Source organism: Amblyomma mixtum, chromosome 1, assembly GCF_055824585.1.
Source record: "Amblyomma mixtum isolate Tamu chromosome 1, ASM5582458v1, whole genome shotgun sequence".
In the NCBI taxonomy this organism is placed as follows: Eukaryota; Metazoa; Arthropoda; class Arachnida; order Ixodida; family Ixodidae; genus Amblyomma; species Amblyomma mixtum.
Window position 1 is genome coordinate 257,364,612 of NC_143012.1, and position 15,560 is coordinate 257,380,171.

Genomic DNA, 15,560 nt, shown 5'->3' on the forward strand with positions numbered 1-15,560 from the left:
ATGCAGCTCTTTTTACGATGCACAGTCGCGGTCGCATCGTAGTCGACACCTGTGAGACCGCGTCGCACATACGGCGCTGTAATCATTCTTCCTGCACGCGACTTCAAAATTTGGGGCACATTTATGCTCCGCCTTTAGGTGGTTCCTTTTGCTCACGCAGACACGGACACTGTTGGATGTCAGTTATGCGGACAGAACTTGATATAAGTTGCACCAAGTCCACATCCTTGATCTCTATGTCCACGTCGGAAACCACACCAGCAGTAGTGTTAAGTCCATGAGCGAAGAACAAGCAGACTCGTATGTTGCCAAGGACTGACACGGTCTTCAACTTCTCCAGGGTGGCCCGGTTAGAGACACCAACACAGAGGATATTTCTTCTTGCATTAATACGCACTTCTTTGACTTGACCCGGAATCATTCGTTCAAGAAGAGTCAAAGTCTGCCTGTTGATGGAGTTGAGATTCTCTAAATCCTCGACAGGCATGTATGAAATCGTGTAAGTGAGAGACTGCTCACTTACATTGGCCTCGTTAACTGTTTTCGTGCTCACATTGGGTTGGTTAAGCCTCTTCGTGCTCACACTGGACTGGTTAGCCGGCTTTACGCACACTGGGCCCACACTGTGTCGGGGTTATGGAGAGCTTCCTTTTCAGGCGCCGACTCACAATCTCGGTGTAGCCACCGTCGAACTCCATGTCATCCGAGTTGGAAAAACTATATGACCCCGGCAGCCCTGAGGGGAGATCCACACTGCATCCAGGTTGATATATGCGGTCCACACTGCTAACCATAGAGAGCAGCAGAGGCGGCGGATCATCCTCCATCGCCTGGGACGGCGAGGTCGCCTTGGAGGCCATATAAGCACAAAATATTTTGAAAAAACAGGAGCTCGATCAAGAGAAGCTACCGTTCGCAGCTCTCTTCTTCTTCCTTTCAAAAAGGCTGGAAGAAAAAGGAAAACCCTCACACCACTACTCAGCCCAGAGCTGGCCACTCAGCTCCACGGCTACACAATAACAACGAGCACACTGGCAGAGATCGTTTGTTTCAGGTCTGTCAAAACAACGACCTTCGAAAACGATTTTTCCTCTTTTTACCAAACGATGCGTAAAACATGCCACCAGCCGCTTTCTCTCTCTCCCTCCTTATTTTTCCTTTCCACACCCTTCGACGGAGCAGTGCGCCTACCTTAGCCTCTCCGCGTCTTTGGTGCAATGCGAGATACTCGGCATGCGGGTTTTAACATCCCGAACCAACACATGTGGGCCATCAGGGGCGCCGTAGCGAAGAGTTCCGGATTAATTTTGACTACTTGGAGTTGACAGTTATTTTATTTTCTTTTCTCACCATACAGTGAAAAAAAGGAACCAAGGGAAAAGCCGTTCAGGCACGGCTTGAGTTGGCCTTGGCCCCACAACAAGCACTGGCAGCAGTGAGAACAGCGCAAAAACAAAGCAAAATATGCAACAATAAAAATGGAACCATACCAAGTGTTACAAACATGCAACTTCTTAAAACAAACTACATACACCAATTTAGCGCATATCACATGGTACACAAAATAGAGTAAGATTCATTAGTTTCAACAGGTGAACATGACAATGAAATCAGAAAGTGTCAGTTTAGTAATGTCGATACCCTGATTTATGTAGTCATTTAGCATCCGTGGTAACTGATCGCGCAGCATTTGTCGACCGTTCTTTAACGTGAACCGACATCGCACACCACACGGACGTCTTTGCATTTAGCCTCCATCAAAATGCGGCCGCCGCGACCTTGGGATCAGAAGCTGAATGCCAAAGCCACTGAGCCACTACGGCGGGTATGACGAGGGATTTGGAAGGATAGAGCTGTTGAGATGTTCTAAGGTCGACACTTTAATATGTGACAAATGCTTTCGAGAATCATGCGACTCACACACTGACTTCCGCTCTTGGGCCTGCAGGCTTTGCATTCCACGCTAGATTGTATTCAGCATGCGCCTTGCATCTCCGAGGTCCAAAGGAGACTGTGTGGCGGTACCTACGTTCTGGCGGTCGTCGAAGTGTTCCAAGGCGCTAAATTATTAAAAATTAGAGGGCGGCGTTAATTGACTGCTGAGCGAGATGGTTTTGCTTTAGCGGGTGACGGCGTCCTGAGTCTACCCTGTGACCTTTTGCTTTGGGGGGGGGGGGGGGGGGGGGATTGAGCTGCGGTGTTGGCGTAGTGATTTAATGAAGTGGGTTTCGACGGCCTAGGTTCGAAACCCACTTCGGAAGAAATCTCATTTAAGAACTTTTTGAAGCGAGAAGCTTCACTAGGCTCGTCAACACCGGGTCTGGCGTGCGCCGTGATCAATTTTAGCCACAGCTGCGCATGCGCGAAACCGAGCGACGTCACGCGGAGCGCAGGTGGCCGCAGCCGTCGTCACCGGCGCGCGCTGACGCCGTCGTCTGAGCGTCGCCGCTTCTCCTCGTCGCCACCGTTTTACCCTTCGCCGCTGCCGCGCGGTCGCCGCCGTCGTCCCAAGAGAAGGTTCTTTCGCAAAGCGTTGCGAGAACGCGTGAGCGGCGGCGGCGGCCGTAGAAGAGGCGGCCATCATCGCCACCGTTTGACCTTTCGCCGCAGCCGTGCGCAGAAACATTTGAAAGGAGGGGTATATAAGGCGCGCTTGCCAATAGAACAGGCGCAGACACTCGCCATGGAAGGCGAAGAAGAAGCAACAGTCGGACGGCGCAGAAACACCGATCTTAGAGTTCGGCTGTGTTTTATTCTCTGGTGCACCAGCGTATAAACTTCGCCCCTTGATTCTCTTGGAGCGGGAGGCGTTGCGCCTTTGTTTGGGCCTTCCAAAATTTGTGGCGAATTCCGTTTTGTACCTGGAAGCGCGTACTCCATCATTGACTTCTAGATTTAGGCTCTTAACGGTGAAAACGTTCATAAGAATGTGCGATTCTTCGCTCCATGCCTCCAATTTGATCTTCCTTCGTCAGCCTAGGCTATTTTTCAACGAAACCTGGTCTCGTTTCCGTACCCCTCAGATATGTTTGGTGCAATCCCTCCTGGACCCCTTAAACGTCCGCATTTCGGACATCCGTCCGGTATGCGCCAACTCATCTATTCAGATTTTCTTCGATGACATCTTTCCAAAACATGCAAAGTTAATGCCTTTTCATTTGCTCAGCGGTTTATTGCAGGATTACCTGCTGTGCTTTAAATCTCATGTGCTCATAGCGACAGACGCCTCACAGTGTGAAGAAAAGGCCGGAGTTGGCATTTTCTCCATCTCCCTTGACTGGTCATTCTCACTCCGCCTTCCCGATTACACACCTATTTATTTGGCCGAATTTCTAGCAGTAGTCTTAGCGTTACGCAAATTAAACAGCTCCTTGTCTTCTGTCATAATTATGACAGATTCATTATCGTTGTGTTCCTCTCTCACCGCGCCTACAACATCTCAGGCACTTCATTTATTCAAATGCTTGGTTCCACCCCACGTGTGTTCATTACGATTGGTCTGGGTGCCTGGGCACAGAGGAATCCATTTGAATGAGGTCGCTGATACCCTGGCGAAGGCATCTCTTCAAGGCCCAGTCGTATCTGTGCTTCCACCCAGCGCATATATTACCGCGGCCAGGTTTCGCAGGTATCTGCTCTTGAAAGAATTCGCAGCATCAGCTCTGACCTCCTCTCCCGAATTCCGGCATCTCCTTTACCCGTGGTGCAGTAAAGATGGCGATCACGCAAGCTTGAGGTTTCCTTCACTCGTCTACGTTGTCGCGTGCCTCTTTTAAACTTCTACCTTTATAGATCTGGTCTGGCGGTCTCCCCATTGTGCCCGTTCTGCGGAGAACCCGAAACGATAGATCATTTCTTGTTGACCTGCCGCCGTTTCTCCTCTTTACGGAGCCGCCTGCTGGAGCTTCCGTTACGACAGCTTGGTCTAAGTCTGTCAGCTGGGGTTGCTCTGTCTCTTGGGGCTTCCTCCCTTGGGCACAGCAACTGGAATGTGCTCTCCGCCATGCAAAACTTCCTTACAGACACTAAACGGCTGCCGTCTTAAGCTCTGGTCTTTCTCATGATCAATATTTCTCTGGAATGAAAGCTTTCTGAAACGTGGAATATTTAGCCCCGTTCTCTATTTCAGTCACCGATCTCACAGCATTTGTTTAACCTATTTCAATTACACATTTGAGATCCTTTCATTTATTTCCTAATTGCTATTATTATCATGATTATTTTATTTTTCCCCACAATTATTTTTTTGTTTAACTTTTTGTACACCTATCAGTTGCCGCCTGTGTCTTGGCCAATCCCCCGCAGTGGGTATGCGCCATTTTCTAGAGGACAACAACAACAACAACAACACCGATCCAGAAATGGTAGCTTGGGAGTTGGCTGAAAAGCAGCGAGAGCTTTTCGCTTATTCAGGCTTAACCTTAGCTAAGCCACAGCCAATTTTTTTCTTTCTTTCCTGATGTAGCCGCCGCGGTGGCTCAGTGGTTATGGCACTCGGCTGCTGACCCGAAATAGGCGGGTTCGATCCCGGCCGCGGCGGTGGAATTTCGATGGAGGCGGAACTGTACAGGCCCGTGTACTGTGCGATGTCAGTGCACGCTAAAGAACCACGGGTGGTAGAAATTCTCGGAGCCCTTCACTACGGCATCCATCATAACCTGAGTCGCTTTGGGACGTTAAACTCCCATAAAACTGTCTGGCAGGCCTCCACTGTACCGCCGTAGGCCTTAAATAAATTCGACATGTTATTGCTTTTGCCGTGCCTGCGAGGCAGAATGCAAAATAATTTGAAGATTAGCATCCTGTTCGGTCTACGTGTCGGTAAACAAGAGATACCTTAACATTTCTTACGTGCTACCAGATATTAATATTCCATACGGGTGCTCTGCACGCTGATATGCGTGTCGTGCCAGGTACGAGCGCTGATCCAGTGCAGAGGCCGGAGCAGAATCGCAGGCGACACGAATGCCGGTGATAGCTTGCTTAAGTATACGAGCAAATCGAGGGAGAAGATAGCGGGACTATTTACGAAACGCGAAGCGAAGGCGTTGACCGAACGCGTAGCTCTGCTGGCGTACGTCGCGACGCCTGCCGCCGTCACTTGCATATGTAACTCGGTGCGAGCGACAGCGGTGCTCGACGCGCACAATCGAGCATTCCGATTGTGCACGTAAGACTCCTCGAAAGCCGCAGATGTCACGCTTAACTTGCTCGTGATTTGCGGGCAAGAGCGCGGAGCAAGTAGCGTGACGTGCATACGCTACCCGTGACTTTAGGCACGGGCTACAGTCGCCCTTGCGACATCGCGTCTGATACAAGCAAAGCGGCGCAGAAACGCGGGCTGCTTGGGCGAATAAACGTTAGCGCCCCATTGCGGGCAAGCGCCGTCCTCGGTACGGCGCTAGCTTCACAATAAGCGCACGCGTGCGCACATTCCCGCCGCCAAGCTGAGACCGCCGTCTTCACTGCGCGTCAGAAATACCTCTTGGCAGCGTATTCGGGGCGATGCCATTGAGATATACACTCGACAGTTGGCGCTCGACAGTTGGCGAATAAAACGAGCAGGCTAGCGAAGGAAAACACCGGCGATCTGCATCGGCGACTATCTGCGAGGAGATCCAAGTTCGGTCGGTCGCCGTCAAGGCCGTCCGCTCGCGCGGAGAGGGGAGGAAGAAAAAAAAAAAAACTGAGCGAGAAATGCACGACGGCCGGCCGGCAAAGAGTAGCCGTGCTCGGTCGGCGCAGTCGTGCGAAGAGCGCGTTTCCGTGAAAGCGAGGCTTGTGTCGCTACGGCAATCCCCACTTTCTTTTCGTTGGTGCGCGATCCGCTGCAGCTTCAGGATGCGGGTGTCCAAGAGAAGCGGATGGGTAAGTGATACGAGCAAGCAGTTTCGATCGGCGAGCGCAATGTGTAGACAGCGGCGATCAAATGCACGAATCCGTCTATTGTGCGCTGCAAGTCCGCGCAATGTTGACGGTGCCTGCAAGGTGCGGAAGTGAATCCTAGTGCGTTAACTGCACTCGCGCGCCCTTCTTGAAGGATTGTGGTGCTGACCGCGGGTTGGCGCTGTGGGCGAATGCACTGTGCGATAGGCTGCTACTGAATCCGGTCTCGCTATCTTGCTATACTCTCGAAATATGGACGCGCAAGAGAAAATAATGCAGTGTCGGCTGCTCGCACACCGTCGAGCTGCTGGACAAATTCATTCTACCTTGTAGCTAGAAAAGATGACCGCTGCTCAGTTTCTTCAGGTGGAACTAGAAGAGTGCGGTGAGGGGCTAGTTGGTACGTCATTATGAGGACAAAGAATAACGGCGCAAAAAAGGACGGTACAAGAGTTGTTAGTCTGCGCTTGTCCCGTGTGGTTCTTCATCTCTCTTGTCCCATCCTTTTTGCGCAGTTATTCTTTGTTCCCATAGTTCTCAAGTGGCGTTGTACATGTTGCCGGGTGCGTGTTGCCGGGTTTTTATTTTTTATTACGGGACAACGCTGACCGAACAAGACCTTGCTTGAGCTGGTCTTCTTTAGCTGTTAGATTTCACTATAAACAAATCGTTGCAACTCGTTCTACGTTCAAAACGCCAGCACTTGCACCTGCACCGCCCATGTTATGAGACATCCGCTTGCCATAATTTGCTAGAATGGTTTGTACCTGAGATAGTTAGTCAGGAAGAAGATGGTTGGTGGGAGGCTCTAATAATGTATTTACTTATTTTTTGTCGAATACCGCAGGATAGCGGTTTGACACAAGCAGGAGTCATTACTAAGGAGCAGACAGCGCTCACGACTAGGCAAATGTTTAACAGCAAAAATGGCGTCTCAGCTATTCCACAAAGACACTTTACAAAAGATTCGCAGGGACACCTTATTGCATTTTGCGTTAGCAATGCGATAGCATTATCAGCTATAAACTATTATTGCCGGAAGTGACGTCACTTCCCTGGCTTCAGCCAATGTGAATTCTCCCGTCTGGTGACGTCACTTCCCTCCGGCCAGCGTAAATTCTCAAGTCTGGTGACGTCATTCCAATCCAGCCAATGGGACAAATATATGACCGACGACGCATTTTGGCCCCATGAATCCATGGGCGTCCGGAAGCGGGGGCAAGGGGGGTCGGTTGCCCCCCTCCCCTGGAATTACGGATATTATTTATGCACTAGTTCCTTTTTGGCGCTAAACTACCCCGCCGCCCCCATCCCCAGACATCGGGTGCCTCCCCCCCCCCCCCCCCCCCCCCCCTCCCCCTGGAAAAAAGTTATGCGGACGCCCTTGCATGAATCTCCTTCGGTAAACATTTCCAATCATCTTCAGTTTCGGGGGAAGAAATATGTACTCAGTCTCTTCATTTTAACGTAAACAGCACCAAGGTTATTTTTATGAGCACGACGAGTTCTCGTTGTAAGGGCACTGCAATGTATTGAAAAATTAAACGGCTAATCTTTCTGTGGGATTCCAAGATTGGAACGTTTTAAATCGCATCAGGCGGGATCGGGGAGTATGTTTCTATATTTTTCAGAAATTAACGTCAAAACTAATCTCCCCCCTCCTTTAGATACGTGCCTTCCACAAACCCATATGCGTCAGATCATAGGAGTGTTCGACTATGTCTACCGTCGTTCTCGGGTCCGATGATGTTGAGAACTCTCAACGAATCACTTAAGCAGCGCATATACAACCTATGCGTGAGTCGCTTTCCGAATGCGCTTTCTTGTCGTTGGGTCGGCCGTTTTTTTTTTTTTTTGCGCTCAAAATCTTGCCCTTACATTTTTCGATTGCCAAAATGGTCGATTATAACAACTCGTATTCCTTCAACAACTAGTCATTTTTCACACCGAACGCAAGTTAATTAAAATGGCTGCCTTCATTGCGACGTCGACAACCTTGGACGTGTGAGATAAAGCAGCCTTGGAACGTCCGATCTCGGACAAAATTACACGGATGCAGCGATGAAGATTGCGCGCTGTCAAATGTGCTGTCTTCGCGCTGCCCGCACGTGGCAGCAGAGCAAGAGGTGGAAAGCGGATATGACACGTGACGCATACCACGTGACCGGCTGGCTGTGCCAGCAAGGCCTAGCAGGTCACCGGTATTCAGTCTCTTCACCGACCGTGCGTAATAGTTTCTCTTTCGACCATTCCCCGCAAGCTGCTCTTTCCGCTTCGGACATTTTGCCCAACCGTCAGTGCCGCCTTTCTTTATTGCTTAGGGGGCTTGACACATGAATTGAGGGGCACTCTACGATCTCCACGTTTGCCGAAAGTGCGAGTTTTTCGGCTGGTATCGAGCATACGCCGACTCCTGATTCACTTTAATCAAGTTGTGAGACGAAGCGCCATTTCATTAATACACATTTTGACGGTAGCCCACCGCCGTTCGTAATAAGCGAGCATTCTTTGTAACTGCTGCCGTTATTAGTGGGTTCCACTGCTTCTAACGATGAAGCTGAAATATGGATGTCTGGCTTCTCTTTCAAGAATGTCAAGTTCGAAATCCTTAGCTATCACCGGGCGCTCTTTTCATATAGCACCCAATGATCCAGTAGCTTAGGTATACTATTGTAAATTCTTGTTCATGGTGTCGTGAAGCACGTTTTGAACGTGGCAAGTAATCCTCTCCTCCCCCCCCCCCCCCCCCCCCCCCCCCCCCCCCCCCCACCACCTCTAAAAAAAAAAGTACCGACTACTATTTGAGCGATATCGCTGCTCCGCGTAGTGCAGAATTTAGCTTTTCCCAAAAAAATGTTTTGCATCTTCTGCAGAACGGCTTTTTTTTTTTGTGCGCCTTTTCAAATTCTCTCCCTTTTTCGTCCTGCTCTGACGTCAGTCGTACTTTGCCACGTCAGTGCATTTCAACGTATATGTTCAAACAGGCATTTATTTCATCTGGCTGTTTGGCCTGGGACTCATTTGGTGCTCTTCACACCCTTCATGCAGTATAAGTCGGTCCTAGTGCAGAGAACAAGTATGAGCAGGACTCTTTACGGTCGCACGATGATATTGTAAGCACCGCCCAGTTATTCCAGGCCTGCTCTCAAAACGACCCATGCCCGCCGCGGCAGTCTCTCTCAAACTACAGCATCATGCGACGTCTACGGAGACCACCTGAAAGTATACACTAATGGCTCTATGAGTCAAGATAAGTGGTCATGATCTGTGTATTCGTGGTGCCTAACATTATATCCTGGGCTGCCTGGCTTAGAATAGTAGTGTCTTCTACTGCGGCTGTATATTTTGCCATTGCAACGTCGCTTAAATGACTTTCTCCCTGCTAAACGCATGCAGAATGTCATGATTCTGGCTCTCAGTCCGCATTAGAGCGCCTCCGACGCGAGACTGTCGTGAACGAATTTTGCCTCGGATTACTAATCTGGCCAATTAAATTCCAGCATAGAGGATTTACGTATACAGCGCTTCCAGTGCCTCCCCTCTCACGTCGAATCCTCGGATTACACGGTTGTGAATCTCCTTGCTCAAGAGTCTCGGTCTCGTCTATAACATCAGTGGCTGACCCAAAAGAGCAGAATTCTGCGGGACAGCTATAGTGTCGCAGCGCTTCTCTTCACTCCGCGGCTGCCTCTGCATGCATCTTCTTTGCATTACACCGGGTTGGTCGTGAGAGATGTATACACTCTCCCGTATCGCTTGCGCGTCTTCTGCGCCTACACGCCGGTCTGACTGCACAAGATTCACCGTTTAGTGTCACCTCTGTGCTTGAATTGTGCTGTTGTGGGGGGAATGTGCGTCATTTCGTTTTAGTATGCTCACGCTTCCGTGGCGAGCGCTGTATACATTGCTCTCGGCAGATGACTTTGAACAACATCTCTCGCGTTTTGTACGGTTGGGGTTCACGAGCTGCGCGGCGCGCAGTGCAGACCAAGGACATTGGTAGCAAACACAGTCGAAGCAGTTGCCGGCTAATCCCACCTGCACATAAGCGCCACCACCAGCAGCAGCAGGCCGAGCAGCAAGCCTGGTGAGCCGCACACCGAATGAAACCCGCAGCCGCGGCAAGGACGGCGAGAGGAGAGGGAGAAAGAAGCCTTCGAAGTTCTGCGGGGCTGTTTTCCACCGCTGATAGCAGGTCGCCTCCTAAGCATCCTTCACTCCACAAGCGGCGGGCAAGATCTGTTCCTTCAACTTGCTTCCAAACATGGAGGGGAAAAAAAAAAAGAACTTCATGCCTGTCTCGATACATAAAGCCTGCTTACATGAACTCGATAGAGTCGAGTCCAGTTTGCTTGTCGAGTTCATGTAAACGCTGTCGGGTCGAGTAAAATAAGCGGCAGAGCGAGTCGAGTTAACTCGCCTGCAGGGGGTATGGTTCACTCGCTTGTCCCGCCTTTCTAAAAACCTCGACGATAGGCGCCGCTGCGTTACTTACGCTCTTGAACCGAGTTCATGTAGACCCCAAGCGGGGCGAATCAGGGGCGAGTCACCCAACCCGACTCTGACTCGAGCCGGTCATGTCGGGTTCATGTAAACAGGGCTATAGTTTTCGAGGTTATTATTCAAGCTGGCTCTGAAGCAAACGTACTCGGGACTTTTTTCGTCTGCATTTCCGTTGCGTGGAACATGGTGTGCGCGGTCTTCTTTCCAAAGCTTGGCGTTGCAGAGCGCAGCTCCGTGATCGCGCATTTCGCCGATCACGTCGGTGCTCACAAGGTCAGGCAGATTTTGTAGAAGGAAGAGGGGTCGAAATTCAAGTGCCACACTTGTGTCCTCGTGCAGCTTGAACGGGACGATGAAGATGAGCGGATGAAGTGACGTTAAGCGTTTTGCTCGCTTTTTTTTTAGGGTGGAGATGACGATTGCTCTCTATTTGTTGGCAGTATTGCTCAAATCACCATCCACAATGAGGAGCCAAATAGGTTTGTTTGTTTGTTTGTTTGTTTGTTTGTTTGTTTGTTTGTTGTTTGTCCGGGCAAGACTCAAGTTCGGCTAGATGGACATCACCATCGTTCGTGACGCCCACCTATCGTGCTTTCGTCCTCACCTATAGCGCGAGCAATATGTACGCCTGCCGCGTCAGGATGTTTTAGAGGAGATCGTAGGTTGCAGAGCAAAAGTTAAAGGGCGATTGCACCCGTACATGCGGATGATCAGGGTTGTTTGCAGGTTGTATACTTTTGCATTTCCTTTTTCCTTGTGGCTTGAATGCGTAATGCGTTGTGACGGTCCCACCACCAGTGATGTCCCACTCGCGGAATTTTCCCTTTTCCGTGAAATTTTACTTCAAACATTTCGCCTAGAGGGATTCTTAATGAGCTTAAGCAAGGCGCAAAACCAGCCACAAGCTTTGAAAAAAAGGAGAAAATGGCGCAGTCGATGACAGTGCGGAAAGACTACACTTACGGCTGTCTTCACACCTTTTCAAAGTATGACAGTTCCTACCACTGCCACTGCGCAGAGGTCTCCGTGCCTCCTCTTTTTGAGAGAGCCGCGTAAAAAAGATTCTAAGGTACGCTGGTTACACTGCATGAGCTCTGCAGTGCCATCCTTTCGCCGATAGCGCGTTCAATAATCGATGCTTCGCTGTTAGACAAAACGCTACCGTTCATATTTTCATCGGCACGGCCGCTTGACGTGCATCTACCGGTCGTGGCATCGCTGACGCTAAGGACGTTTGGGTTGTCTGCCTGCAGTTAGCAGAACGAAAAGAAGCAATGAAAAAGCGAAAAGAAGCAATGAGAAAGGCAGTTCCACCTCATGTCTTTACTTGTGCTCTCTCGTATGCATCGCCCGTTTACGCTCGTTCTTCCACCGGGCGCAAATACAGCGCTGCTGCTGGATACTCGTTTCTCACTAGGGTGAGGTTGCGCGCTAGTTGATGATCCATGACTGAAACGCTACAGCGCAACACTGAAAACAACCGACACAGAGACTCTGCACAGACATGCGCTGCTTGCATCTCTGTGGCGGTTGTTTTCAGTGTTGCGCTGTAGCTCTGCAGTCGTTTCCCACCGAGCCGTAGTTAGCGCTTGTCCTGTGTCGTCCTCGTTTTATTCCGCCAGTGTTGCATTTCTTCAGCTGTGTCTAAGATAGAAGGGGGAGAGTGTGGGAAGGAGACGGCAGGTGCTCGAAATTCAGGAAAGGAGGAGGCACAAGAAGGGGAGGGGCATCTCCGCCTCCGAGGCCCATCTATTCAATGCCGTCACTCACAAACTGTCTTCATGCACAGTAGACGGACGTATAGTAAGGACGCTATGCAAAACGTCTACGCGCTCTGCATAATCCGGCCTAAGATCCCACTGACGCCTAGGGCTGCGTATTCATCTGTTAGTGTCACCGACGAAACTCTGGCGCTCGTTTCACTTCCCTGTGGCATCCGGTTTTCATAACGACCGTGTTTGGCGTCCTGTTAGTGACTGTACTGAGATGACATAGCGGTTCAGTTTCAGAAGAAAATCCATTTCAAAGCAGAAATTTCGTAGAGCGCACGAACTGAGACGGAGAAAGCGGCCTTCAGTTTGTTTGCTCGTTCGTTAGTTTGTTAGTTAGTTAGTTAGTTTGTTTGTTTGTTTGTTTGTTTGTTTGTTTGTTTGTTTGTTTGTTTGTTTGTTTGTTTGTTTGTTTGTTTGTTTGTTGTTAGCACGACGTGCAACGAAAGAATGAAGGTGAATTCGTCGTGAAGCGATCTAGGGGCACAGTATACTGTGTTACAAAGCGTCCACTACAAGGCTTGTTGTAAACAAAGGGCTTGTCAGACCTATATGTAAGATGTAAGGTACCGCTGGAAAAATGGCGTCATTCGTGCTGGCTGTCCCGACCAAGTTCCAACATTTTTTTTTTTTTTTCAGATGTCTCCAATGCGATTCGAGGGCTACATCATTTGTATTGCACTTATGAGCAAAAAGTGATTTTAGTGCTGTTGCTCTGCTGTGTTCACAGAAGGCGGCCCGCCTTGCTTGGTTGAAGCCGCGGCTCACGCTCCTTCCTACCTTGGCCTGAGTGAGACACGTGACTCAGTCTTGGTGTTCTTTCAAGGGGGGCATTGTCTTCTCTTAGCTAAGGCCTTGAACACAACCCTCGCACTCTCACCACAGCGCGCAGATAATTTAATGAAGGTGGACATGCGTGTGCGAACTGAATGCGCAAAGCTCAGAGACAATGGACGGTGCCCGCGCTCGGCAAGGCTGTGTTTAGCATTCCTCAAGAACCCTCTAAACTAAGACTTATTTCGTGCAGCTCTGACAGGTCGGCGGAAAGAGTAATCTTACTAATGTGAGGCACCGAGAGCGACCAGCATATGATTCCTTTCACGATCCGGTGGTAACGCCCCCGTGGAGACGGCAGAGGAGATTGTCGCCCGGCTCCAGGACATAAGCAGCCCATTGTCCTTTCTCTACGGCCGGACAACGAGGGAGAAACCAAATGGCAGCTACTTTATGTATTTTTTTTTTTCCAACGGGCACTTCCGCGAGAAAGTCCCGTGACGCCTTCGCACCGACGCTCCCCGACTGTACGCTCACAATCCTCGACTAAAACATGCAAGCAACTTTATTTTGTCCTTCATTACGCTTTCCTTCTGACCCTTAATGTTGCACCTAACTGGTTTCCATCTCCTGCTGTTTAGTGTTCATTCTAATTTCAAGGATTTCCTTTGTCGCCCGTGTCTTGACAGGTAAGCCACGTCGTGGCAGGTAAGGTCGACGTCTGAAGCTTAAAAAGGGAAGGCTTTTTCGACCGATTGAATACACAACCTCTGCACTCGCTTTAATAGATTGTTGTCGAGAGTCTGATGCAACTCAAGAACGCAGCAGCAAATGCCCCTCCAAGAAGCCCCTCCAGCAAATGGCGTCCACCGTTTGTATTGACGTTGCGTTAGGACGTGTCGACAACTTATTGTAGAAAACCCAACGGAGGTTGTCCCTCAAGACCATGTCCACTCGGTGCAAACAGGGAAGGACGGATGACCACTTAGACGCCTGCTACCAGGAAGGGGCGGTTCGCCGTTTTGAAGGAGAAAAAACCGTGAAATAAGTTGATGGAAAGAATACGTGCACAAGACCAGCTCCACCAGTCTCTAGAAGAAGAAACCAATTGTCTGAACGCATGGCCTCCCATCGATAGCGCCACACAAAGACCGTAAAAATAATACGCGGCACCTGTACCTTCTTTCTCGCACTGTGAGATTCGCAAACTATTGCAGATATTGCAAACTTTTGCACGTGCAAACACTGGAAAGCTCCCGACCCATGCAAGCCTGTGCTTTTCGCTTCACAGGCGAGATCTGCCCCAGTATTACGAACCAGAAGCAGAGGAACCACCCGGTGCTGGAAGGTTTGGGAGTCCCAACTGATGACACCATAATCACTTGGCTTCTTATCCCAGTGAGCTATCCAAAACCCTTCTGTTTGGTTTGATTTAGGAGGGGTTGACGTCCCAAAGCGACTCAGGATATATGAGGGACACTGTAGTGAAGGGCTTCGGAAATTTCGACCACCTGGGGATCTTTGACGTGCACTGACATCGGACAGTACACGGGCCTCTAAAATATCGCCTCCATCGAAATGCGACCTCCGCGGCCGGGATCGAACACGCGTCTTTCGGGACAGCAACCGAGCGCCATAACCCTGGGCCACCTCGGCGGCCCCCCAAAACCCGTTCATTTTTCTATGCGTCCGAACTCACAGAAGTGTCGAGCTAAATGGAAAGCCTCGAGCTCACCATTTTTGTCAGAAGTGGCGTCTTCAGCGTGGGCCAAAATTTTAATTTTACAATGAGCTGTAGAGAATCCAGGAATGGCTGTACTTTTGATGATACTGAGACATAGGGGCTCAAGATATGGAGACCATATCAAAAGAGATAGCGGGCAGCCCTGTCGAACAGACACTTGAAGACAAACTGTGTTTTCGAAATAAACAAGTTGCGAAGCTAGCAGCTGTATCAGGTTGGCAAATTCGTGTCCCGCCGCGACTGAAGGCATCTGCTACACATTTTTATTTATTTATTTATTTATTTATTTATTTACACATACCTTGCAGGCCTCAAGAGATGCATTGTGTAAAGGGGTTCAAATACAGAGGTTTGTGTAAAATAGGTTAGAAATCAAAAGCATAGTAAAAGTGCAGCAAAACAAACAAAAACAAGTCAGTTGAGATAATAAGATATCGCAATTAACAAAAGTGACACAAAGTACGAGACAACTATGCGTCACGAGACAAAAATAGGGGAAATGCAGAATGAGTTATACAAAAGCAAAAGAAAACATTTCAGGCATACATGAGGATACCTGCGCATAAACAGAACCAATGATGCAATAGTCCAAAGTAGCTGAAAACAAAGATATATGAATCATGATTATATAAATGACGTGCTAAGCGTTATCAACAGTGTTTGAGTACATGTTCACGAACAATGTCATGATTCTGTAATATGCGTTGTGGGGCTAGTTGGTTCATACTCAGATTTCTTTTATGCGCACAGAAGACGACACAATAAGACATTGTTAATGACACAATAATGACATTTATACCAAAAAAGAATGGATAATCATCAGTGCCACGTGCAAGCCAAAACTCGGGAAAAGCACATAGGAAGGGCACAGGTGACTCATATCT

General features: G+C 49.4%; 1 protein-coding gene across 2 annotated transcripts in view; it reads left to right on the forward strand.

Annotated features, from left to right (window-relative positions):
- Positions 1-15,560, forward strand: part of LOC149371550 (short-chain dehydrogenase/reductase family 9C member 7-like) — a 393,612-nt gene that overhangs the window by 365,690 nt on the left and 12,362 nt on the right. The window contains exon 1 of one of the 2 annotated variants that reach the window (XM_089565830.1): positions 5,727-5,868. The exons of the other annotated variant lie outside the window; for it this stretch is intronic. Coding sequence (XP_089421956.1) covers positions 5,842-5,868 — 27 coding nt within the window. The 5' untranslated portion in view covers positions 5,727-5,841. Of the gene's footprint in view, positions 1-5,726; positions 5,869-15,560 lie in introns of those variants that run through there. 2 annotated transcript variants of the gene reach the window in all.